At 59.8% G+C, this 24343-nt stretch overlaps 2 protein-coding genes across 3 annotated transcripts; both read left to right on the forward strand.

Moving 5' to 3' along the window:
• Positions 1 to 951: 951 nt before the first annotated feature.
• Positions 952 to 7845, forward strand: CHP2 (calcineurin like EF-hand protein 2). Of its 2 annotated transcripts, XM_005283732.5 has the most exons (7): positions 952 to 1250; positions 3114 to 3186; positions 4605 to 4685; positions 5385 to 5509; positions 5847 to 5908; positions 6151 to 6273; positions 6610 to 7845. In XM_005283732.5, exons 1-7 carry the CDS (start codon positions 1184 to 1186, stop codon positions 6661 to 6663), a joined length of 585 nt encoding a protein of 194 aa, XP_005283789.1. In that variant the 5' UTR covers positions 952 to 1183; the 3' UTR covers positions 6664 to 7845. The 2 variants fall into 2 exon arrangements, with proteins under 2 accessions (XP_005283789.1, XP_023966327.1); XM_024110559.3 differs by lacking the exon at positions 3114 to 3186 and having other exon boundaries at positions 1029 to 1250.
• A 2424-nt stretch (positions 7846 to 10269) lies between these two features.
• On the forward strand, positions 10270 to 23609 carry LOC101938143 (ras-related protein Rab-1A-like). The gene is made up of 7 exons (XM_065570812.1): positions 10270 to 10507; positions 12526 to 12628; positions 13529 to 13601; positions 14411 to 14506; positions 19554 to 19649; positions 21025 to 21156; positions 21328 to 23609. Exons 2-7 carry the CDS (start codon positions 12606 to 12608, stop codon positions 21553 to 21555), a joined length of 648 nt encoding a protein of 215 aa, XP_065426884.1. The 5' UTR covers positions 10270 to 10507; positions 12526 to 12605; the 3' UTR covers positions 21556 to 23609.
• Positions 23610 to 24343: the final 734 nt, after the last annotated feature.

The following is a 24343-nucleotide window of genomic DNA, read 5'->3' on the forward strand; positions in this document are numbered from 1 at the left end:
TTTGTATAAACAACTGCCAAGCCCCACCCTAGAGGGCTTTACATTTCCGTGCCGGGCCAAGGAGCCTTGTTACAAAAAGCTGCCGTGCTCCAGTCAAGCGGTGGCTTCATTTCAGCACATGAGCCCTTTATAACCAGCTGCTGCTGCCCTCCCGCCCCAGAAGTGGGCGCATCTCAGTGCTGGGTGAGGGATCCCTGTGTAAACAGCTGTCACGCCCTACCCCAGAGGTGGCTGCATCTCAGTGCAAGGTCAAAGGTCCCTCTATAAACAGCTGTCACGCCCTACCCCAGAGGTGGCTACATCTCAGTGCAAGGTCAAAGGTCCCCATATAAACAGCTGTCACGCCCTACCCCAGAGGTGGCTGCATCTCAGTGCAAGGTCAAAGGTCCCTCTATAAACAGCTGTCACGCCCTACCCCAGAGGTGGCTGCATCTCAGTGCAAGGTCAAAGGTCCCCGTATAAACAGCTGTCACGCCCTACCCCAGAGGTGGCTGCATCTCAGTGTAAGGTCAAAGGTCCCTGTATAAACAGCTGTCACGCCCTACCCCAGAGGTGGCTGCATCTCAGTGCAAGGTCAAAGGTCCCCGTATAAACAGCTGTCACGCCCTACCCCAGAGGTGGCTGCATCTCAGTGCAAGGTCAAAGGTCCCTGTATAAACAGCTGTCACGCCCTACCCCAGAGGTGGCTGCATCTCAGTGTAAGGTCAAAGGTCCCTCTATAAACAGCTGTCATGCCCTACCCCAGAGGTGGCTGCATCTCAGTGCTAGATCAAAGTTCCCGGTATAAACAGCTGTCATGCCCTGCCCCACTGGTAGCTGCTCTGTGCAAAACAATCAATCGGTGTAGAGAAGTATTGTTATGGGAAGTGCTCAGAGCAGCTCAAACCCCGCTCCCCACCCCCCCAGAAAACCTTGACAGTTTGGAAAACGGAACAAACAAGCCACTTCCCTGTTTTCCAGCCCCAGCCTTTACTGCCTGGGCGGGGAGAAGGAAAAATCCACCTTAAAGGAACTCAGCCCAGCTATTCCAAGGCCTTCCTTTCCCTGGGGTTGATTGGCCGTCCAGCCAGTCACTCGAGATCCCATATGGGCTGCTAGGAAAAGTTGGCTCCAGACTCCCAGTTGCCCTGGGCGCCCTGCTGCAGAGGGGGGAGATTCCCGGCGAGGCCTCACGGCATGAGAGATGGGCTGCCAGAGCTCCCATCCATCCGCTATCCCCGAGCTGGAGGAGATCATGCAGGAAACGGGCTGTAAGGGATCAGCAGAGTGTGTGTGTGTGTGGGGGGGGGGGGTTGTGTAACCCTAAAGTTGGCAACTTAAATCTGAGCAAAAGGGAGGGGGGGGTTGCACTGGCTGGTGTCCTGGGGCTGCAGGCCATGGGGGGCAGGGACCCTGGCCAGTCGGACAGCCCTGCACCCTAAATACTGCCCTCCGTGGCCTGTTTGAAGGGGAGGGGGAGATTTGGGTGGGTGTATGATTCTGCCCAACGGACTGGGTGTCAGGACTCCTGGGTTCTGTTCCGAGCTTGGGGAAGGGAATGAGGTCTAGTGGTTAGAGCGGGTGGGGCTGGGAGGCAGGACTCGGGTTTTAGCCCCAGCTCTGGGAGGGGAGTGGGGTCTGGTGGTTAGAGCGGGAGCCAGGGCTCCTGGGTTCTCTCCCCAGCTCTGGGAGGGGAATGGGCTCTGGTGGTTAGAGTGGGGGGCTGAGAGCCAGGACTTCTGGGTTCTCTCCCCAGCTCTGGAAGGGAGTGGGGTCTGGTGGTTAGAGCGGGAGCCAGGACTCCTGGGTTCTCTCCCCAGCTCTGGGAGGGGAGTGGGGTCTGGTGGTTAGAGCGGGAGCCAGGACTCCTGGGTTCTCTCCCCAGCTCTGGGAGGGGAGTGGGCTCTGGTGGTTAGAGCGGGAGCCAGGACTCCTGGGTTCTCTCCCCAGCTCTGGGAAGGGTGTTATTTTGTAACCACAGCAGAGGTTGTGGAGTCAGGCAGGACTCCTGGGTTCCCTGCTTGGCTCTGACACTGACGAGCTGGACAGTCCCACGGCAAACACCCTGTGCCTCGGTTTCCCCCGTCTGACCTGGAGCCTTGGGAAAGCAGCTTAAGTGGTTAATCTGCAAAGTGCTCTGATAGTGGGTGGACGGGAGGGGCTGGGGAAGGAGACAGGCTCGCTCCCCAAACTGCTCCATCCCATCCCCCCATCTACTCCGGGGAGGTGGGGGGCAGAGAATCGCCACAGCACAGTGTGTGGAGGAGGACGCTGGGGAGCCATTTCCCACCCCAGGGGGCTCGGAGTGTGACAGAGGATCCGCCCCTGGGTGCATTTCAGAGCCACTCACTGGGGCCCTGGGACCTACTGGGTGTGAAGCTTTGAACGGGGGTCCCAGCGAAGTCCCCCTCCCCAGGAATCCTGGAGCGTGGCTCCCCTGACCGGGCACTTTGGGTCTCTCTGAACCCAGCTGGGAAGATCCTCGAGGTGCTAATTGGCAGCCTTGGCTAACAGGCCAAGGATTGAATGGGGTACAGAGAACGGGGGACCCCTTCAGGGTGTATTGGCAAGGAGTGCCGGACTCAGAACCAGGACTCCTGGGTTCTGTTTTCAGCTCCGGGAAGAGAGTGGTGTCTAGTGGTTAGCGTGAGGAATGCTGGGAGTCAGGACTCCTGAGTTCTCTGCCCAGCTCTGCCACTGATTGGCTGTGTGTGACCTTGGGCGAATCACATCCCCGTCTCATGCCTCAGTTTCCCCATCTGTAAAACGATACTGACCTTCCTTTGTAAAACACTTTGAGGTCTCCAGACAAAAAACCCTGGGAAAGAACCAATCCCCCTGCCCTATATATATAGATATACAGGGGAAGGGGCTTTTAATGTGACCCCCTCTCCCCAGCACTAACAACCCCATAATGCTGCGATCCCTGGGCGGCCCAGGCCCCTGGCGTGAAATTAAATCTTCTCATTAAATGTTAATCAGAGGGGGGGAGGGAGGGGAACAGATTTTAATGGCCAATATCCTAAAGCTTCCGTCACGGGGTCGTTAAACTCCCCCCCCCCCCCCCGTCTCGGCCCTGCAAGAAGGGAGAATCTTTGCTAACAGCTAAAGCTGTCTCGCTCTCTCGTGTCCAGTTTCGCAGGCCAGCGTCGTGCGCCTCTATGACCGATTTCAGGCACTGGACAAGCAGCAGAAGGGCTACCTGAGGTAGGGGAAAGCCGGCCTCTGGCCCTGGCCCTTTCTTATTATTGGTTCATTACGGTAGCACTTACAGTCTCCGGTGCATTAAGGTGGTTTAACGCTTGGGTGCAAAGTGCTCGGATACTCCAGTGATGGGCGTGGTAAAGGAACCCGTAGCGCGGGGGGGGGAGGGGCAAACTTTTTGGCCCGAGGGCCACATCTGGATATGGAAATTGTATGGTGAGCCATGAATGCTCATGAAATTGGGGGTTGGGGTGCAGGAGAGGGCTCCAGGCTGGGATCGAGGGGTTCGGAGGGCGGGAGGGAGATCAGGGCTGGGGCAGGGGGTTGGGGCGTGGGGAGACACTCTGGGCAGCGCTTACCTCAAGCAGCTCCTGGAAGTAGCAACATGTCCCCTCTCCGGCTCCTACGCGGAGGCATGGCCAGGCGGCTCTGTGCGCTGCCCCGTCCGCAGGCGCCGCCCCTGCAGCTCACATTGGCTGCGGTTCCCGGCCAATGGGAGCTTCGGGGGCAGCGCTTGGGGCGGGGGCAGCGTGCGGAGCCCCCTGGCTGCCCCCATGTGTAAGAGCCAGAGGGCAGACATGCCGCTGCAAGACCCCGCTCCCTGGCTGGAGCACTGGAACGGGGCAAACCCCAGACCCCACTCCCCGGGGGGAGCTCAAGGGCCAGATTAAAATGTCTGGAGAGCCGGACGCAGCCCCTGGGGCCGTAGTTTGCCCATCCCTGCCATATAGGGTGGAACAGATCAGGCGGTGCCCAGACACAGGGTCCAGTCCGGGGTTCCAGGTGGAACGATTATCATGGGTATTACGGTAGCGCCTAGCCGGGGAAAGGAGAGTGCCGCTGAGATCCGTGCCCTGTTGCTTCAGGTGCTGCAGAAACTGGCTGGAGAGAAGCCCCTGTCCCAAGGAGACAGACGAAAGGGTGGGAGGGGAAACTGAGGCACGGGGTGGGGCCCAAGGTCAGAGCCCAGAATAGAACCCAGATGTCCTGAATGCTGTCCACACCCCTCCCCCTTCCCCCTGCTTCTGCCCTGGGCGAGGGGGATTGGGCCCAGTGGTTCTCCGAGGGGCCCAACTCTACTAACAGAGACCCGCAGCAGCGATGCACTGGACAGCTAATGGGAGCTCCCGGTGGCAGGCCAGGTTCTGGCGTCAATCTGGAGTAACCCCAGGGGAGTGAGCCGCGGGGAACCAAGATCCCGCCTCTGGAACGGCTGCCATACCCCACCCCAGAGGCAGCTGCATCTCGGCGCTGAGAGAGGGCTCCCTGTATAAACAGCTGCCGATGCCCCACCCCAGAGGCGACAGCCACCAGTCTTGGAACCGGCCTGGGGCCTAGAACACAGGGGTGAGGGCCCCTAGGGTTCAGAGCTAAACAGGCAGGGCCATGCCATGACCTCTGCCCTGTCTCACTCCCTAAAGCAAATACGACCTGCAAGGGATCGGGGAGCTGGCGGTGAACCCCCTGGGGGAGCGGATCATCAATGCCTTCTTCAAGGAGGGGTGAGTACCCCCAGCCCCAATCGATGGGGGGCAGGGAGCTTCCAGCGGCCTGGCTCTGCAGCGTGGAGAGTGCAGGCTACAGGGCATGTCACTCGCCGCTGCGGGGCGCCAGAGCTCACAGGCCGCAGAGCATCACAGGGGACCCCGCGGAGCCCGACGGGGACTGGGTGCTGCAGGGTGGAGAGCAGTGTGGCCTCTATGGCAAAGGCATGTGGGTCCTCCTTCGCTCCCTGCTGTATGGATCCCCACGTACACAGCCCTCGCGCCCCGCCCCAGAGGCAGCTGCATCTCAGCACTAGGTGAGGGCTCCCTGTATAAACAACCCTGGTGCCCCACCCTAGAAGTGGCTGCACCTTAGTGCTGGGCGGCGAGGGGTCCCTGTATAAACAGCCCCCATATCCCGCCTGAGAGACGGCTGCATCTCTCTGTATAAACAGCCCTGTGCCCCGCCCCAGAGATGGCTGCATTGCAGTGCTGGGCAATGGCTTCCTGTATAAACAGCACCCATGCCCCACCCCAGAGGTGGCTGCATCTCAGCGCCGGGTGAGAGCTCCCTGTATAAACAGCACCCATGCCCCACCCCAGAGGTGGCTGCATCTCAGCGCCGGGCGAGAGCTCCCTGTATAAACAGCTGTGGCGCGCCTGGCAGCCTGCGCTGCTACACTGGTTATTAGTCAAATCTCCCGTCCCCCACCGCAGGGAAGAGCTCACCAATTTCCGATCCTTCATCCGGGTCCTGGCCCATTTCCGGCCCGTGGAGGAAGGAAAGTCCAAGGAGACTGGTCGCCCGGAGCCCATGAACAGCCGACTCCGAAAGCTGCAGTGTGAGTAGTGGGGCTGGTGCGGGGAGGGAAGCCTAGGGGGCTGCCCCCCACACCCCACTGCTGAGGCAAGTCACTGGGGCCCCTTGGTGACAAGGAGAGGAGCCAGATGAGGGGTTGTGGCATTATGGGGCCTGCATGGGAGGAGAAGGTACCACTGACCTCTAGCCAGAGGGCATTTGGAGTGGGGGGTGAGGAAGGCATGTGGGAGGGGTGTTGGACTATGGGAGGACATGGGAGCATGTAGGGCTCTAAGGGGGGCAGGGAGAGGTTGGGGTTGATGGGGGGGGATCATTTCCCTGCTCCGATCCCAGCGTTGACACCAATCTGGGTTGCGAAGTTGCTTTTCAGCTCTATGACCAGGACAGCGACGGGAAGATCTCCCGGGACGAGATGCTGCAGGTAATGAGCGTGCATGAGCGTGCGAGGGGCTGGGGAGTGTGCAAAGAGAGAGGGGAGGAACTTGGGGTGAGCATGTGCATGAGGCTGGAGAGCGAGTGTGCAAGGTGACTGTGCGAGGCCGGCACTGCCCCAGTCTCCACCTGAGGGCCCCCAGAGATGGAATCCCTCCTCCCCTCCCTCAGTGGCAGCCCCAGGGGTGGCCGGGGCAAGGGGCGGGGCCATCACTGTCTCCTCCCCTCCAGGTGCTGCGGCTGATGGTTGGCATCCAGGTGACGGAGGAGCAGCTGGCGTGCATCGCCGAGCGCACCATCCAGGAGGCCGATCAGGACGGTGACGGCGCCATCTCCTTCGAGGAGTTTGCCACGGTAGGGCAGGGTGTAGAGCCGGGGGGCAAGGGGTGGGGTTGATTGGCTAGAGGGGAGCGGTGAGGCCTGGTGGAGGATGGAATATTAGGTGTATTAATGTAGCTCCTGGGGCCACAACTGAGTGAGAGACCGTCTAGCGAGACCAAGGAGGGACCATTATCCCCATTGAACAGGAAGGGAAACTGAGGCACGGGAGGCTAACAGCGTTGGGAATGGAGTGCGAGCCCAGGCTGCGTGGCTGCCCCCCGCCCCCCAAAGACCCCTGGCGGTTGTCTGGGTAGGAGGTGGTTCCGGCCCGGGGCTGGCCATGTTTCCGATGTCCTTGCCTCCCCGCAGTCAGTGGAGAAGCTGAACATTGAGCAGAGAATGAGCCTCCGGCTGCTGAAGTGACCCGTCAGGATCGGAGAGAGCCCCTCCCCTCCCCTCCCCCCAGCACTGGGAAGATCCACTCTCAGAGGGGCTGCGGCCAATCAGGTTTCAGCTCCGGCCTCTCGTCGTCCAATGGATCCCACCAGGGAGGGGCTGCATCCAATCACACTTCAGCTCCACCTTCCTGCCTCCGCATAGATCCAGACAGAGAAGAGCTGCTTCCAATCAGATTTCATCTCTGCCCCCTCACCTCAGGATGGATCCAGTCTGACAGGGGCTACGTCCAATCAGATTTTACCTCTCCCCTTGTCTTGGGATGGATCCAGGCAGAGGAAGGCTGCATCCAATCAGATTTCATCTCTGCCCCCTCACCTCAGGATGGATCCAGTCTGACAGGGGCTACGTCAAATCAGATTTTACCTCTCCCCTTGTCTTGGGATGGATCCAGGCAGAGGAAGGCTGCATCCAATCAGATTTCATCTCTGCCCCCTCACCTCAGGATGGATCCAGTCTGACAGGGGCTGCAGCCAATCAGATTTCACCTCTGTCCCTTGTCTTGGGATGGATCCAGTCGAAAAGGGGCTGCATCCAATCAGATTGCATTGCTGACAAAGAGTGGATCCCGCTGTGAGGCCGGCCTATGATGGCTGTCGCTCCTTCCAAATAACAAGTGCCTTCACCCAGGGAACGGGATCCAAGCTAACTCCCCAGTGCTGCCCCTGATACCTGGGGACTCTGATGGCCCCTAATGGCGGGGGATAGTACAGCCTCTGGTCGGGTCACTGCAGATCAGAGACTTACAACCGACAAACAGCACCTCCCATTCTTGTGCTTTAAGCCCTCTTTGCAGTCCCTCTATTCTGGGCCCTACCCAGCTCCCAGTGTCCATTAGAGCAGCCCTGAGGCTGCTCTGACTTGTGCACTACCCCCTAGAGGACCTGGGGAGCAGAGAAAACCCACAGCGCAGTGCACTCCAGCCATGCCCCCAATCGACCCCTCGTGCCGGGCGCTGGAAGCAGGGCCGTTATGCACAGCAGCCGGGGACACTCTCACTGAGCAAGGCGGGGGGAGCTTCTCGGGGGGGACGCTGCCCTCCCAGAGGGCTCAGCGTCCCTGAGACTTGGGCCCAGAATCTCCCGCCATCGGGGCTGGATTCGCTCGGATTCAGCTCTGTTTGTAAAAAAATAAAATCACCGTGAAAAATCTCGTCCTCGGGTTTAAAATAATCGTCGTGAGTTCAGAGAATTTCCGTCTGGATTTAATGCCAGGGAGAAGATGCCTCCCCCTCTCCCCTTTGAGTCCCTGGGGCAGTGTGTCCAGCCACATAGCTCCCCTTTGCCAATCTGGCCCGGCTCTGGAGGGATCACCCCACCTCCAAGGGAAATTAGGGGGCTCAGGCCCCATCGTCCCATGTACCCCTTGGCCTTTTCACAGTGGAGTGGCTAAGGGGTTGCGGCATTCGACTATAATCTGGTGGGTTAGAGTCTCCCTCAATCTCACACGGGAAGGCCCCCTCCCATGCACTCAGAAGCACATGGGTCCTTGATCCAAAGGCGGTCTGACCCACAACTGGCTACAGTGCCGTCCTGTCTAGGTGGGCTATGAAACCAGTGGCTTGGGGGATCACTGACGCTCAGCAGGGGGGGAGAGGGCAGTTATTCCGGTGTCTCTCGTAGGCCCTGCTTGTCACACCCATGGGGTCACAAAGCAGTTATGGGGGGTCTGGGGAAATGGCTCGTCCCGCACCGATGACATTAAAGTCAGATCAGCGTGGGGGGGAGATTTTCAAGGGGTGGATTCTTGCCCTGCGGTTCCCCGGTGGGCGCGGATTTCCCTGTGACTGCTCGTGCCCAGCTCCAGAGGCCTGCTGGACAGTGTCCATCTGGCTTAGGTGCAGCTGATCTCTCTCTGTTTCTCCCCACTGCACCCTATAAAATGTCCCGCCGTGCACTCACCTCCTCCAGCAAGCTCAGGCCTTAATCATAATCAGCCCTCGTATATCTCAAGTGGCTTTCCAGAGGAGGTCGGTATCATTAACCCTGTTCTATGGGTGGGGAAACTGAGGCACAAAGCAAGCATGATTTGCCTGTGATCAAGCTGAGATTAGAACCCACATCTTCCAGGTCCCAGGCCAGCGTGTGATGCAGTAGGGCACACTGCTCTGAAGAGAAAGCACTGCTCTATCCACACCCCTAATGCCAGGTGCCCCCCACCCGCCCGCCAGCATTTCCCTTCCTTTGCCTGCCCGCCTCCCTGCGACACAGTCCCCGTTCTCCCAGACCCGCCTCCCGGCCTGTGTTCATTGCCAAGTGTCTTTAAGGGAGGCGGGAGGCAGGGAATTGCCTCAGTCCCGGATTGCAGGTGGGGCAGGGGGACCCCCGCCCTGCCAAGCAGATGGCAGGACTGGCCCAGTTTGGAACGTCCATGTGATGCCTGCTAAAAGCTTGCCTGTGGGTCAGTGGCTGGTGTGCTAAGCGCACTGCCCATCACGCTGGCCAGTTGTGCCCTTGTGCCACCCAGCTGTCGTCTCTTGTCTTAGCCTTAGATTGGAAGCCCTTTGGTTCCGTGTTTGTACAGCGCCTGGCACGATGGGCTCCTGCTCCATGGCTGGGGTGCCTAGGTGCTACCATAATACACCTAATAGCAATACAAATGTACAGCGCCTGGCACCATGGCTGGGGTGCCTAGGTGCTACCGTAATACACCTAATAGCAATACAACCATACAGCTCCTGGTACGATGGGGTCCTGCTCCATGGCTGGTGTGCCTAGGTGCTACCGTAATACACCTAATAGCAATACAAGCATACAGCGCCTGGCACGATGGGGTCCTGCTCCATGGCTGGGGTGCCTAGGTGCTACCGTAATACACCTAATAGCAATACAAATGTACAGCGCCTAGCACTATGGCTGGGGTGCCTAGGTGCTACCGTAATACACCTAATAGCAATACAAGCATGCAGCACCTGGCACGATGGGGTCCTGCTCCATGGCTGGTGTGCCTAGGTGCTACCGTAATACACCTAATAGCAATACAAGCATACAGCGCCTGGCACGATGGAGTCCTGCTCCACGGCTGGGGCTACCATAATACACCTAATAGCATTCAAAATATTCAGAGCCTGGTGCAATAGGGTCCTGGCCCCTGGCTGGGGTGCCTGGGTGCTACCGTAATGCACCTAATAGCAAGGAAAAAGTTTTGCCCTAATACACCTAATAAATAATACACAATAACAGGCCCAGTGGGCTCCAGCATGGGAACTCTCCAGGATCTTGGCCGCTGGGGGGAGGTGGTGGGGCGAGAGAAGAAAACATTCAAGTCTATTGAATCTGGTGCCTGTGAAAATCTTCCCTCATTCAATTCCGGGGGGGAGGGGGGCTGAGTTATGGCGCGGGGGGGGGGGGGGGCTAGGTGATCACAATGGGCCTTTCTGACTCCTAATCTCATTTGGCTGGCGGCGGGTCTGACCCGGTTGGCTGGCTCTCAGTCTCTCTCTCTCACACACACACACACGGGGGGGGGGGGCAGCTCCCAGCTCAACCTACTCCCTCCAGCCGCTGAAGGGTTAAAAAACAAAACCCACCCAGATTTGGGTCAGGGGCTCAGCCAATCGCCTCCATCCCTGGCTGTGGCCCGCCCCGCCAGCCAATAGCGCAGGGCTTGTGTCCGTGCGCTGGGTGTTTGCGGGGGGGCATCTTTGCTTACGCCTCCCCGGACGGGATCGGGGCGCATCGCCGGGATCGGGGCGCTCCCCCACCTCGGGAAAGGGAGCGGCTGGGAAGGGATCGGCGCTGCACCTGCTCGGGGGCAGGGGGGAGCGATCGGGCTGGAAAGGGGAGTTCCCCCCCCCCCCCCCCGCACCCAGGTACCCGGCTGATTTGCACTCGGCACCGGCTGTCTCAGCAGCGCAGGTGGGGGGGACGCTGGGGACCCCCCCTCCCGCCCGGCTGGGCTCGGGGTGGGGGCGGATGTGCGGGGGGAGGATGCTGCAGTCTGGGCCTGGGAGACATTTTACTGCGCCGAGCGGGTGTCCGGCTCAAGGTGCCTGAGCTGGGGGGGGGGGTCTGCTTCCCTTGCGGCTGCGGGGGGGGGGGGGGGGACAGAGGGAGTAGATCGGGGTGTGTCTGGGTACAGGCCGGGCTACTGGGGAGGGGCTGGGGTATGGGCACGGGGGACAGGCTTCGGGGGGGAAGTGGGGGGGCTGTGGGATGGCTGGGGTATAGGAACTGGGGACAATAGGGGGAGCAGGTTTTGGGGGGGGTACAGACAGGGACCGGGCTGCTGGGGAGGGGCTGGGATATAAGCACGGGGGACAGGCTTTGGGGTGGGGGGAATGGAGGTGCTGTGGGATGGCTGGGGTATGGGAACTGGGGACAATAGGGGGAGCAGGTTTTGGGGGGGTACAGGCAGGGACCGGGCTGCTGGGGAGGGGCTGGGATATGAGCACAGAGGACAGGCTTTGGGGGGGAGTGGGGGGGCTGTGGGATGGCTGGGGTATAGGAACTGGGGACAATAGGGGGAACAGGTTTTGGGGGGTACAGACAGGGACCGGGCTGCTGGGGAGGGGCTGGGATATGAGCACAGAGGACAGGCTTTGTGGGGGGGAATGGAGGTGCTGTGGGATGGCTGGGGTATGGGAACTGGGGACAATAGGGGGAGCAGATTTCGGGGGGGAGGAGCTGGAGGCAAGTTGCAGGAGGGATGAGAGAACAGGTTTGGGGGGGCAGGCTGCATTACCTGCAGCTGTCTGAGGGAGGGAACAGTCTCAGGGGAGAGCAGGGGTTACATCCCTAGGGCTGGGGTACAAGGTGCAGATATGGGGGAACCTCACTGAGCCTGCCGGAAGACTGGGGAGGTGGAATGAGGGGAGGGGTTCGGGGTATAGCCCCTCATGCCCCCTAGAATGGAGCCCCTTGTGCCCCCCACCCAGAGATGCCTCCAGGCCCAGCCTGGCTGCCAAGTCCCCAATTGCTCCCCCGCCCTGGGGGGCTGGCCCCTATGGGAAGGGGGTAAACCCCCTCCCACCCCCCGCCAGCCACCATCCTGATTAAACTGGCCAGTTCCTGCCATGAGCCTCCCCCTAAATCTCACCTGGGCTGCAGCTTGGGAGGCAACTAAGGGATGGGAGTGGGGTGGGGGGTTGCTGGGAGGCAGGACTCCTGGGTTCTATTCCTGGCACTGGGAGGGGAGGGGGGTCTAGTGGTTGGAGCAGGGAAGGCTGGGAGCCAGGTGTTTTCTGTTCCAGCTCTGGCCCCCCTCGGTCCCTGTGTGACCTTGGGAAGTCCTTTCCCTTCTCTGTGGCACCGTTTCCCCATCAGTGACGTGGGGGTGAAAACCTGATGTCCAGCGTGGGTGGCCGGGGGTAATTCACTGGTGTGTTAAGATTCTGGGATGAAAGGAGCCGGGGAAGCACAATGCATTATTATGGAGTAGAGCAGGGGAGGGCTGGGAGCCTGGACTCCTGGGTTCTCTCCCCAGCTCTGGGAGGGGAGTGGGGTCTAGTGTTTAGAGCGGGGGGGGGGGGCTGGGAGCCTGGACTCCTGGGTTCTAGCCCCAGCTCTGGGTGGGGAGTGGGGTCTAGTGGTTAGAGCAGGGGAGGGCTGGGAGCCTGGACTCCTGGGTTCTAGCCCCAGCTCTGGGAGGGGGGTGGGGTCTAGTGGTTAGAGCAGGGGTGACAACTGAGAGGCAGGACTCCTGGGTTCCATTCCCAGCTCTGCCACCAGTTTACATGACCTTGGGCACATCACTTTTTCCCCCCTGTGTAAAATGGAAATAACACCCCCCCCTCCCCTGCATCCCATTTTCAGTGAGGGGTTAGACTGCACCCATTAATCCCTCCTGTCTCTCTCCCACACCCCCTGTCACTGACCTTGCCGGATCCAGCAAGAACCCAGGGATCCCCTGCCCCCCTCCCTCGAAGCAGCACCGTCTCTGAGCCAGACCCCGGACGCCCCCGCGCCGTCATGTCGACCATCAACCCAGAATAGTGAGTCCGGCTGCCAGAACCTGGGGTTGCATCGCATGGCTGGCAGGAGGTGGGGGGATGCTGAGCAAAAGGTGGCTGTTGTGTGCAGTGAGTTGGGTGGGTCTCAGCCCGGTTCCTGGAGGGCAGCTGGCATTGCTTGCCCGCCCCGTAATTCTGGGCAGTGGGTAGAGATGGGAGAGCCCTGGGATGGACTAAGACACACATCAGCCATCTCCTGCAGCATCGCACCACCCGGTTTCCCTACCGTGTGCCCCTGCAAGATGCTTGGATTCCCTTCACTCTGAGGGTGGCCTGCCCATGCTGTCCACCTCCGTCTCCTTCGGTGCTTTAACTACTTTTAAAAGGGGGTGGGGGTGCATCACGTTGGGGGCGGGGTTGTCCTCAGAGGAGATATAGGGTGAATGGGGGACATTAAGCAGATGGTGGTGGGGAAATATTGGAGGAGTGTGGAAATGTGCCCAGATGTTGCGGGGGGGGAGGTTAATGTGCCCAGATGTTGGGGCTGGGGGGGGTTAATGTGCCCAGATGTTGGGAGCAGGGCGGAGGGGTTAATGCGCCCAGATGCGCTAAGCACAGCTCTCAGAGACGGGAACAGGCGGTGTCCGTGTGCATATGGGTAGGGGGAGCCCTGTGTTCCCCTGGCAGACATGAGAAGGGATGGGGGTGGTTGCTGGGGTCCTTGGCCTTGTGAGCGGGGTGATATCGCTCCCTGTTGGCCACCTGCAGCCACTGCAACCACCCAGCCCACTATCGGCGGCTGGCGGTTCCCGCGCTGGATCTGTCGTTGGATCCCTGCTGGCGGCTGTTTGGCTGCAGCGGAAAGGGGGGGGCGTTACTCAGCTGCTAGACTTGCCCCCCCCCCGGGCATTTCAGGGAGTCACCCTCCCCTCTCCCCAACAGTGACTACTTGTTCAAACTCCTCCTGATCGGGGACTCCGGGGTCGGCAAATCCTGCCTCTTGCTGCGCTTCGCGGTGAGTATCGGAGATGATGATTTATTAGGTGTATTACGGTAGTGCCCAGGCACCCTGCTCACAGACCAGACCCCCATTGTGCCAGGCGCTGTACATTTGTATCGCTATTAGGTTTATTATGGTAGCGCCTAGAAGCCAGGTCACCCACCCCATGGGGCCCATGGACACTCCTGACCCTAACAGCTCTTCCCCTCTCCGGGTCCCAGGAGGGAGAGAAAGCCAAGGGCCCTGATGAAGGAATTTCTCTCATCCAGTGGGGGAAGCAAGAATGATGGGAGGGAACAGAGTCTAGTGGGTTAGAGCCGGGGGAGGGGTGGGAGCAGTGGAGAAGGGGGCTGGGAATCAGGACTCCTGGCTTCTCTTCATAGCTCAGTCAGCCCCTTGCTGTGCGACCTTGAAAGAGTTGCTGCCTTGTTCCCTGCCTCAGTTTCCCCGTTTGTGACGTGATAAAAATACCATATGGCCTGAACCTGAGGGGTTGAGGGCTTGTGCATCTTACTAGGGTAAAGCCACTGTCCTCTCCAGGATGGAATTGGAACTGCTCATTTGTGTGTCATAGCCCCCGTACTGCTAAGAGCTGATGGGGATTCTCCTTTAGCTCCGGTGGCTAGGCTTTTAGAGCAGGGGGAAGCAGGTTCTAAGCTTTTTGTTGCTGTGACGTTCCTAGGGGCTGTGGGGTGGGCAGCACAGGGGCACCATGATGGCTGTGGGGGGTCAGTGTTGGGGGGAGCACTCAGTCTGGGGAAGGCTGGGGGGCACTGCTGGGCTCCCCCCGCCCCATCACTCACTGTCCCTCCTCTCTTCCCCAGGATGACAATTACACGGACAGCTACATCAGTACCATTGGGGTGGACTTCAAGATCCGGACCATCGAGCTGGAGGGGAAAACTATCAAACTCCAGATAGTGAGTTCACGGCAGTCGGGGGTGTCAGGACCCCTGGGTTCCATTCTCTGCTCTGGGAGGGGAGTCGGTTCTGGTGGGTTAGAGTGGGGGAGGGCTGGGAGTTGGACTCCTGGGTTCTATGGGCTCTGGGAGGGGAATGTGGGGTCTTGTGGGTAGGGTTAGGAGCCAGGGTCAGAGGTTCAACACATTGAATGAACAACAGACCCGGCTGCAAAAGTGAAAATTCCCGCCCCCTTCCTCCCCGCCCAACTTCTGACCCCAACTCTCTCCCCCACCCATGAGATCAGGGGGTTGCATCCAGACTCAGCACCTCGCGCTGACCTCATGACGCTCCCACCTTCCTGACTGGCTAAAATCTCCCGGGATTTCCCCTGCATTCTCAGGAGATTTCAGCTGCCCCAGACCAAGGGATACGGACTCTGCCCCATTGCGGAGTCTGATCCGGAGCTGGGTTCAGATCAGGCTCCAACCCAAAGGGAAGGGGCTGGGCTGGATCTGAAGTTGCTTTCTGACCCATCCACGAGGACGGTGGGGGAGACCTTAAAATTGTTCAGGGTGTCGCTGCGTCTGATGCACGCAGGGAATGGGAGGAGGGGCACGGCACCAAGGACGTATACGTGGGAATAGCGCGAGCGTGTAGGGGCAAGATCAGGAAAGCCCAGGCGAGGAATGAGCTACCGCTGGCAAGGAAGGTTAGAGACAACGAGACGGGGTTCTTCAAATACGTCAGGCGAAAAAGAAAGATCACGGGCAGCGTGGGGCCGCTGCTCGGTGGAGAAGGTGAGCTGGGAACGGAAGATGATAGGAAGGCAGAGCTGCTCAATGCCCACCTGGCCTCAGTCTATCACATGTGACCGGACGACCACAGACAATAAAGGGAAAGGGAGGCAGATCGGGATAAAGTAAAGAACACGACACAGATCTTCTGACCAATCTGAATGAAGTCAAATTAGCAGGGCCGGACGCTGTTCACCCAGGGCGCTGCGGGAAGTAGGTGAAGAAATCTCGGCGCCACTGGCGATGATACAAACACATGGGTGACAGGAGAGATCCCGGAAGGCTGGAGAAGGGCCAACGTAAAGCCCATCTTTAAAAAGGGGGAGCCGGGGAACTACAGACCAGTCAGCCTGACTTCGATACCTGGGAGCTGCTAGAGCCATGTAGCAAACATTCCACTGGCGAATGCCAGCAGGCTGACGGGGTGATCGCTAGCAGCCAGCGTGGATTTACCAAGGACAAATCCTGCCGAACCAGCTGGATTCCCTTCTTTGACAGGGTAACTGGTTTGGTGGCCGGGGGGAATGCGGTGGATGTCGTATACCTGGACTTCAGCAAGGCTTTTGACACAGTCCCCCGAGACATTCTGATAACTAAGCTGGAGAAATGTGGGCTCGGCGGAACTACGATTAAGTGGATACATAACTGGTTAAACAGCTGCAAACAAAGAGTAACGATGAATGGAACGATGTCGGGTTGGAGGGAGGTCTCGAGGGGGGTTCCCCAGGGATCTGTTCTGGGTTTGGTGTTGTTTAACATCTTTATTAATGCCCTGGATGTAGGTATAGAGAGAGCAGACTGACCACATTTGCAGGTGCCACAAAGCTGGTGGTGGTGCGGGGGGTAGGGGGTGTTGCCAACACTTTGGAGGGTAGAGCTAAGATTCAGAGAACTGGGCTATAGACAACACAATGAAATTCAACACAGACAAACGGAAGGTGCTTCCGTTAGGGAAGAAAAACCAAATGCAGAATGGGGGGTAACTGGCTTGACAGCAGCACCGCTGAGAAGGAGCTGGGAGTGGTGGTGGATGGATCCCAACCTCAACATGAGTCAGCAACGCGATGTTGTTGCAAAAAAAAGCAAGTGCGGTTTTACGTGGCATGAACCGAGGCATAGCCTGCAAGTCCTGGGAGGTGACAGTACCGCTCTGCTCGGCGCTGGTTGGGCCTCAGCTGGAGCCCTCTGTCCAGTTTTGGTCCTCAATGTATAGAAAGGATGTCGAGAAGCTGGAAAGGATCCAGACGCGCGTTTTCACTGGAGGTTTCAAAAGGAGGCTGGAGCCATCTGTCTTGGGTGGTTTAGACCCAACAAATCTGCACCTTGTGAGGGGGTTAGACTAGATGACCCTTGCGGTCCCTTCTCACCTTGTGGTTCTATGATCTCTTCATCAGGAGTGCATGAGGGGGAGCTGGGGTCTGTTTTAGGGGTACAAGAGGGGGTGGGGTCTATGGGGTGCATGGCAGGGCATCGAGGACCTATGGGGATGGAGGCACAGGGTAGGGCATCTGGGGTCCTTTTGGAGTGCAAGAGGCGCTAGGGTCTATTGGGGATCTGGAGGCTGTGTGGGTCCATGATAGGAGATCTGGGTTCTGTGGGGCCTGGGAGCTGGAATACGAGCTGGCAGGGCTGGGGGCTGGGGGGGTCCAGGATAGGAGATCTGGGTTCTGTGGGGCCTGGAGCTGGAATACGAGCTGTGGGGGCTGGGGGATACAGAGTGGGGGGCTGGGGGGGTCCAGGATAGGAGATCTGGGTTCTGTGGGGCCTGGAGCTGGAATACGAGCTGGCAGGGCTGGGGGATACAGAGTGGGGGGGCTGTGGGGGTCCAGGATAGGAGATCTGGGTTCTGTGGGGCCTGGGAGCTGGAATGCGAGCTGGCAGGGCTGGGGGGTACAGAGTTGGGGGGCTGTGGGGGTCCAGGATAGGAGATCTGGGTTCTGTGGGGCCTGGAGCTGGAATGCGAGCTGGCAGGGCTGGGGGCTGGGGGGTACAGAGTTGGGGGGCTGTGGGGGTCCAGGATAGGAGATCTGGGTTCTGTGGGGCCTGGAGCTGGAATACAAGCTGGCAGGGCTGGGGGTACAGAGTGGGGGGCTGTGGGGGTCCAGGATAGGAGATCTGGGTTCGGTGGGGTCTGGAGCTGGAATGCGAGCTGGCAGGGCTGGGGGTACAGAGTGGGGGGCTGTGGGGGTCCAGGATAGGAGATCTGGGTTTGGTGGGGTCTGGAGCTGGAATACGAGCTGGCAGGGCTGGGGGTACAGAGTGGGGGGCTGTGGGGGTCCAGGATAGGAGATCTGGGTTCTGTGGGGCCTGGAGCTGGAATACAAGCTGGCAGGGCTGGGGGTACAGAGTGGGAGGCTGTGGGGTACAGGAGATCTAAGATCAGTGTGGGGCACAGGGTGTGTGTGGCAGCCTTCTAGAAGCTGCATATAATAAACTACAAACCAGCCTGCTGGGGCCGATTCCCCTTTTGCCCCATGGGGCAGCCAACAGCGGGGTTCATCCCGGGGTGGGAGGGAAGCCTCCGTTCCCCCCTCAATCCTTATGGGGCCTGTCCTGCTCCGTTCAGATGCCCCACAGCAGAGCCCCGGGAGCAGCCATTTATCAGCTGTGACTGGGGGGGGGGGGGGTCGCAGGGTCCATCCAACCGCTGATCCCACCCTCCAATCCCAGCCCTGTTCCCCAGTGGGGGGCCCCCACCCCCCAAGGCTCCTTACTGCTCCACCTCCCTGCCAGTCCCCCATGCACAGGACCCTAATCTCACTCACGTGCCAGCCCCTCTGTGCCAAGAATGGCCCCTTGAAACTCCCCTCCCCCCACGCAGGGTCCTCCCTGGCCAGCTGGCATAAGGGTCCTACTCCCAGTTACAGGGCACTGCATGGACACTGATTGGGGGGTGTCCACACCGGGTGCTGCACGGCCCCCAGGCGAGGTCGGGGGGTTCCCCCTGTCGCGCCGGGTGCTGCACGGACCTCAGGCGAGGTCGGGGGGTTCCCCCGTCGCGCCGGGTGCTGCACGGCCCCCAGGCGAGGTCGGGGGGTTCCCCCGTCGCGCCGGGTGCTGCACGGACCTCAGGCGAGGTCGGGGGGTTCCCCCGTCGCGCCGGGTACTGCACGGCCCCCAGGCGAGGTCGGGGGGGTTCCCCCCGTCGCGCCGGGTGCTGCACGGCCCCCAGGCGAGGTCGGGAGTTCCCCCCGTCGCGCCAGGTTCTGCACGGCCCCCAGGCGAGGTCGGTGGGTTCCCCCATCGCGCCGGGTGCTGCACGGCCCCCAGGCGAGGTAGGGGGGTTCCCCCTGTCACGCCGGGTGCTGCACAAACATGGAGTCCCTGCCCCAAAGTCCTGACGGCCGAAGTGGCCCAAGGGAGGGTTGTTCTCCCTATCCAGCAGTGGGGGGGGGGGGTCCTGACAGGGCCAGCTCCAGCGCTTTTGCCGCCCCAAGCCGTGGTCGGTGGCACTTCGGCGGCAGCTCTACCGCCGCTGCTTCATTCTTCGGGGGCAATTTTGCGGCAGGTCCTTCCCTCCGAGAAGGACTGAGGGACCCGCCGCCGAAGAGCTGGACGTGCCGCCCCTCTCCGTTGGCCGCCCCAAGCACCCTCTTGCTGCGCGGGTGCCTGGAGCCGGCCCTGGGGGCTGAGATGCAGCGACTCACATGGGGAGTTAGGGGCAGAGCTGGGAATTGACGCTGGGGCTTTCACCCCCAAGGCCAGCCAGTCGAGGGGCTCGGCAGCGCCCTCTGCGGAGCTCAGAGCCAGCGTGCCATCACGGTCCCGTGTATCCTGGCTGCTCCCTGTGGGTGGCGCTGTCCGCTTGTTTCCATCACCCAGACAAGCTCTTTCGTGTGTTTCTCCCCCACCCCGAAGCGAGCGTCCCCTAGCAGGGACGTGGCTGGAGGCAGAAAGCTGCTGTTTTCCCTGCGTTTGCTGCTTATGAGGTGTGGGGGCCATGTAGCGGTTAGAGCAGGGGGCTGGGCACCAGGGCTCCTGGGTTCTCTCCCAGGCACTGGGAGGGGAGTGGGGTCTAGTGGGTAGAGCAGGGGGGCTGGAAGCCAGGAGTCTATTTCTGACCAGAGGCTAGAGCTGGGGGGGTTGGGAGTCCGGACACCTGGGTTCTATAGTCCAATAGAGCGGAGGATTCAGAGCCAGGTCTCCTGGGTTCTATCCCTGGCTCTTGGAGGCAGTATTGTGGGAGGGGCTGGGCGCCAGGACTCCTGGGTTCCCTTTCTAGTGGTGGGAAGGAGCATAGTCTATGTGTCTTTCTTTCCCTGCCCTGCAGTGGGACACGGCCGGCCAGGAGCGCTTCCGGACCATCACGTCCAGTTACTACAGAGGCGCCCACGGTATCATCATTGTGTATGATGTAACGGACCAGGTGAGTCTGACCACGGAGCCCTTCCTAAGGGAGGGCGTTATGCTAGGTATGGACTTGCCCTTGGCTATAAATGACTGTGGCTCATCAGTGTTCTTCATCCTGGGGTGGGACGTGGCAGCTGTTTGTGCCAGGATCATGTCACCCAGCACTGAGATGCAGCCACCTCTGGGGTGGGGCACAGCGGCCCTGGATCATGTCACCTAGTGGAGAGATAAAGCTACCTCTGCATTGGGATACGGCAGCTGTTTCGACAGCTGTATAGAAACTACACAGCATTTTAAGGCCGGAAGGGAAAGAGAATCCAGTATCCCAGTGAAAGTGCAGAGGAAAATGTAACTGTATCTGCGTGGGGATTTGATTTTCAAATGAATGGCCCCTTTTTTTTTGGCTTGTGTGTAATAGATACAGACCTGGCTGCCTTCTGCCATGGGCTGATCTCCGAGGCGGGATTTCTTCAGTGAAGCGGTGCTCTGCCTGTTGTTTAAAACAGCTGCCACGTTGATTCCACCCCAGAGGCAGCTGCATGTGTTTGGTGGGAGACCTGAGCGTTGCGTGCGAATGATCTTTGCATTCTCGCAGAGCGGCTCCGTGCTAGCCAAGGGCTCTGTATCAATAACAACACCAACTTTTTAAAGTCGAGGAGGAGAAATCAAGTCTTGCTGGAAATGTAAATGAATCCGCTGGACTGAAAATCCCAACACCTGTGTGGCCAGGAGTGTCTTGGGTCTCTTTAGTTGGGGGTTGGTCCTGCTTTGAGCAGGGGGTTGGACTAGATACCTTCAGAGGTCCCTTCCAACCCTGATATTCTGTTCTAAGAGGGTAGCCGCTCCAAGACTGGCCAGCTCCGTTGCTTGGGGGCGGGGCAGTGGAGCCTTTCCCTCCAGGCTGTGGGTTCGAGTCCTGCTCAGGGGAGTAATGCCTAAGAGTCTCTCCCAATTAATGGTCGCTTTGGGGGACGTGTGTGTGAGTCAGAAGCTGGTGGGTCTCAGTCCAGTTTGGATGGGAAGGCGCCCTTTATTTGAGAAGCAAGTTGACATGAGCATTGGCCTGCTAAACCCAGGGTTGTGAGTTCAATCCTTGAGGGGGCCATTTAGGGAACTGGGGTAAAAATCTGTCTGGGGATTGGTCCTGCTTTGAGCAGGGGGTTGGACTAGATACCTCCTGAGGTCCCTTCCAACCCTGGTCTTCTATGATTCTATGTTCTCCTGACTCGTACGGGACAATCACACCCTGGCTGGGGATGGACTAGGTGAAGGCTGGTGGGCCTGCCCCCAGATGTAAATGGGGATTAGACTGCAGGCAACCCCTGGGAGAAGGGAAGCACTGGGCCCCTGGAGACGTCGCTCAGAGCCTCTCCCGTCTCCGCTCCCCCCAGGACTCGTTCAGCAACATGCACCTGTGGCTGGAGGAGATCGGCCGCTATGCCAGCGAGAACGTCAACAAGCTGATCGTGGGCAACAAGAACGACCTGACCTGCAAGAAGGTGGTGGATTTCACCACGGCCAAGGTCAGTACCGGGGGGAGGGGGGGGGCGCAGAATAGTGCACGTGTCGCACACTTAAACCCCAGCCCACAAGCACCGGGGGAGGGCTTCCGTGAATAACCAAGCTGGCAGGCCGAGGCGGGGATCTGCCCGGCACTCACCGTGGCCTTTCGTGTTTTCCCTCCCCCGGGGCAGGAATACGCGGACGCGCTGGAGGTGCCGTTCCTGGAGACCAGCGCCAAGACCGCCACCAACGTGGAGCAGGCCTTCGTCACCATGGCGGCCGAGATCAAGAACCGGGTGGGCAGCGGCCTCCCCCACAGCGACAGCCGCCAGCCCAACCCCCGCATCCAGAGCGCCCCCCTGCGGCAGGGCCGGGACGGCGCGGGGGAGGGCGGCGACGGAGGTGGGGGCTGCTGTTAGGGAGGGGGGTTTCCCCCACCCACCTACCCCGTGGTGGGGAGCTTCTCCGTGTCTGGGACTACCGCTGGGGGCCAGGACGGCTGGGCAGAGGGGCCCTTTGCAGCACCCTATTTATTTGCAATAGATTTTTACAGGCTGCGATCCCTCTCCAACCGCGTGGGCGCGCCCTCCCCCTTGGCTAGCCAAGAGACACTCAGGGCCGGCTACTGATCTGGGCTCCTGGCGGGCTGAGCTACTCCAAGCTCCATCCTCTCCTCCCCCAGTCATTCCCGATCCCCGCTGCATGGCCATACAGCCAGCCCTGCTCTGCACCCTTCAGGCCTCTGGAAGGGCCCCAGCTGCTCCGAACAGAGCCGGGCCCCGGGAGGAATCCCCGAATGCCGCAGGACGCGCGACGCCTCCCTGCATGGGGGTGGAAGGCGACGTAGCCACAGACGGAGCAGCGAGGAACTGTGCCGTGACGCCCAGGACAAAAGCAGAAAGCGCCGTCGTCTGCGTCCCCTCTTAACGCAGCCTCGTGGGCGTCTGGCGCCGAGTTAGCATCTTTTTCGTGTCCAAATGCTTGAATTTCTCCCCCCCTCGGCTCAAGACTGAAGAGCGGCTTGAACATTCAAAGCTTGGGCGGAAAGGCGCCTCGAGCCGGAGGCGATTTCTGATAGGAGGGGCCTTGTTAATCCAGAGCGAGATCCCGTGGCTGGGCGGAGTCGGCTGGAAAACGGGGTGCCGGTTTTTAACACCATGGGCGGTGACCCAGTGGAGGAGGTCTCTCAGCGCCGGGCTGGAGTCTTCATCACTCTGGCGTCTCAGCAAGATTGCATGCCCCGTTCGAGAGCCGAGCGAGCTCCACCACCAGCTAGGGGCTGAATGCTGGAATTCTGGTGTGTGAGGCACCAGCCCTTGGCTTACTGGGAGGTTTTTGACTAGAAAGATTCGAAGGAGGGTCAAATTTCAATCCTGCCTCCCTGGATTTCTTCCCCCCCCCCCTCGGTTTGCAACCCTCCCCTGCCCCCTTTGCTCACAACTGATGTTTTTAAAAGCTGCCTCCAGCCCATGGCGGGGAGAGTTTGGCAAGATCCCTCCCCACTGAGCGGGGCCATGTCGGGACGAGGACCTTGCTGCGTTAATTGGCCCCAGCATGTTCCGAGCAGGGCGGTCCCTGTCCTGAGGGGTGGGGGATTTAAAGGGATGTGTGTTTGATGGGGGCAGGAAGCTATGGGGGGCGGGGGTAGAAGTGGCACCTGGGTTAATAGACTTGCTGGAAAATTTGCCCTTGGTATTTATCTTATTGCCTTTGAAATACAGTTAACTCTAACAGCAGCTCGTCTGCCAGGGCTTGACTGGCACGACCCACCGCCGGCGGTAGGTTGTGGGCCCCAGAAATGGCACGTGCCGGCCGGGGCCAGCAGTTTATCCCTGCTATTTAACACCGCTGAGAGTTTTTAGGGCTTGCGGGTGCCCTACGAATTAAAGGCTCCATCTACAATTGATTCCTGGAGCTTTGCATCTGTCCAGCTCAAAGCACTTTGCTAAGCAGAACCACAACCTTAGTTCCATTTTACAGATGGGGAAACTGAGGCACGGAGCGGGGACGTGACGCACTCATGGGTCCCCAGCAGGCCCAGGGGCTGTGCTAGGAATAAGATTAGGGTGGCCAGTGCTCGCACCCCTCCTGCCTGTGTCATATTCCCCAGCCAGGAGGCCCCAGCTACGTCACTGGGGCTCTCGCTTTTCTTAAGGCCGGTCTGAAGCGACTCAAACAACCGCCGGCCGCTTTAGAGCAGAAGGAAAGGTTAAACTAAACAGGCCAGTCAAGCGAGTCCTTCCCAGCTGAGGAACGGGACGCAGGACAGGAACGGGGGAGCCAAAAAATCTCACATAAGGGACCAGGTGTCCTAAAATAGTTTGGATCTCAGCGTGGCCCACTGTGAGCCTTTAATGTCTAGGGATTACAGAGACACAGCTCAGGCTGTACTGTACCGGTTAGTTTAACCTTTGGCCTAAGCAGCCGGTTGTGTAAGGGCCCCGGCCCTCTGCATTAAAGGTCGTACCGCTCATTGGTGTCACCCCAACATACAGCCATCCCATCATCCCCCCCCCACACTATTAATTTCAGTGGGAATGAGGCACCTAAATCCCTTTGAGGAGCCAGGCCAAACCCTCTGAGCACGGGCAGCGGTGCCCTGATATTCGATGCTTTGGCTTGCATCCATTCCCAGCAGCTAAACGGGCCGGCCGGCCAGCGAGGGCCCCAGAACGGCTTGCACGCGGCCGGCTTGGGGTGGGGGCCGCAGGAACCGGAGATTTTGCTGTGCCTGGTGGCAGACGATTGCACAGGTGGGTGCAGAGCGCGGTCGGGGCACAGCAGGTGACTAGAGAAGGAGGGGAGCCTGGCGGAGCAAGGAGGGGGGTGGTCCCTCGCAATGCAGCCGTGGGGAGAGCCGTCTGGCGCTACCCTGGCCTGTCCTGATGGCTGCACTTCAGCAGGGCTCTGGACACATGGGGACGGGCACAAAGCACTCCGAGGACGACCCCAGGTATGTAAAATCTGAGCTCAATCTAGCTAATGGATGAGTGTCATTAACCGCTGGACACGCTTCCCTGCACCTGTAGGGGGCGTCTCTCTCACACGGAAGCTTCCCACCCCAGATGTCCATCTCCAAGCGCTCTGCTCTAGCTCGCACCAGGACGCGCCGGGCCAGCGGCTCTGGCCTCGGTCGGACTCGCTGCTCCAAATGGTCTTATGGCTGAATCTAGTTGCCGGAGCAGGCCATGGATGGGGGGGGGTTCC

The sequence above is a fragment of the Chrysemys picta genome, chromosome 17 (assembly GCF_011386835.1).
Source record: "Chrysemys picta bellii isolate R12L10 chromosome 17, ASM1138683v2, whole genome shotgun sequence".
In the NCBI taxonomy this organism is placed as follows: domain Eukaryota; kingdom Metazoa; phylum Chordata; order Testudines; family Emydidae; genus Chrysemys; species Chrysemys picta.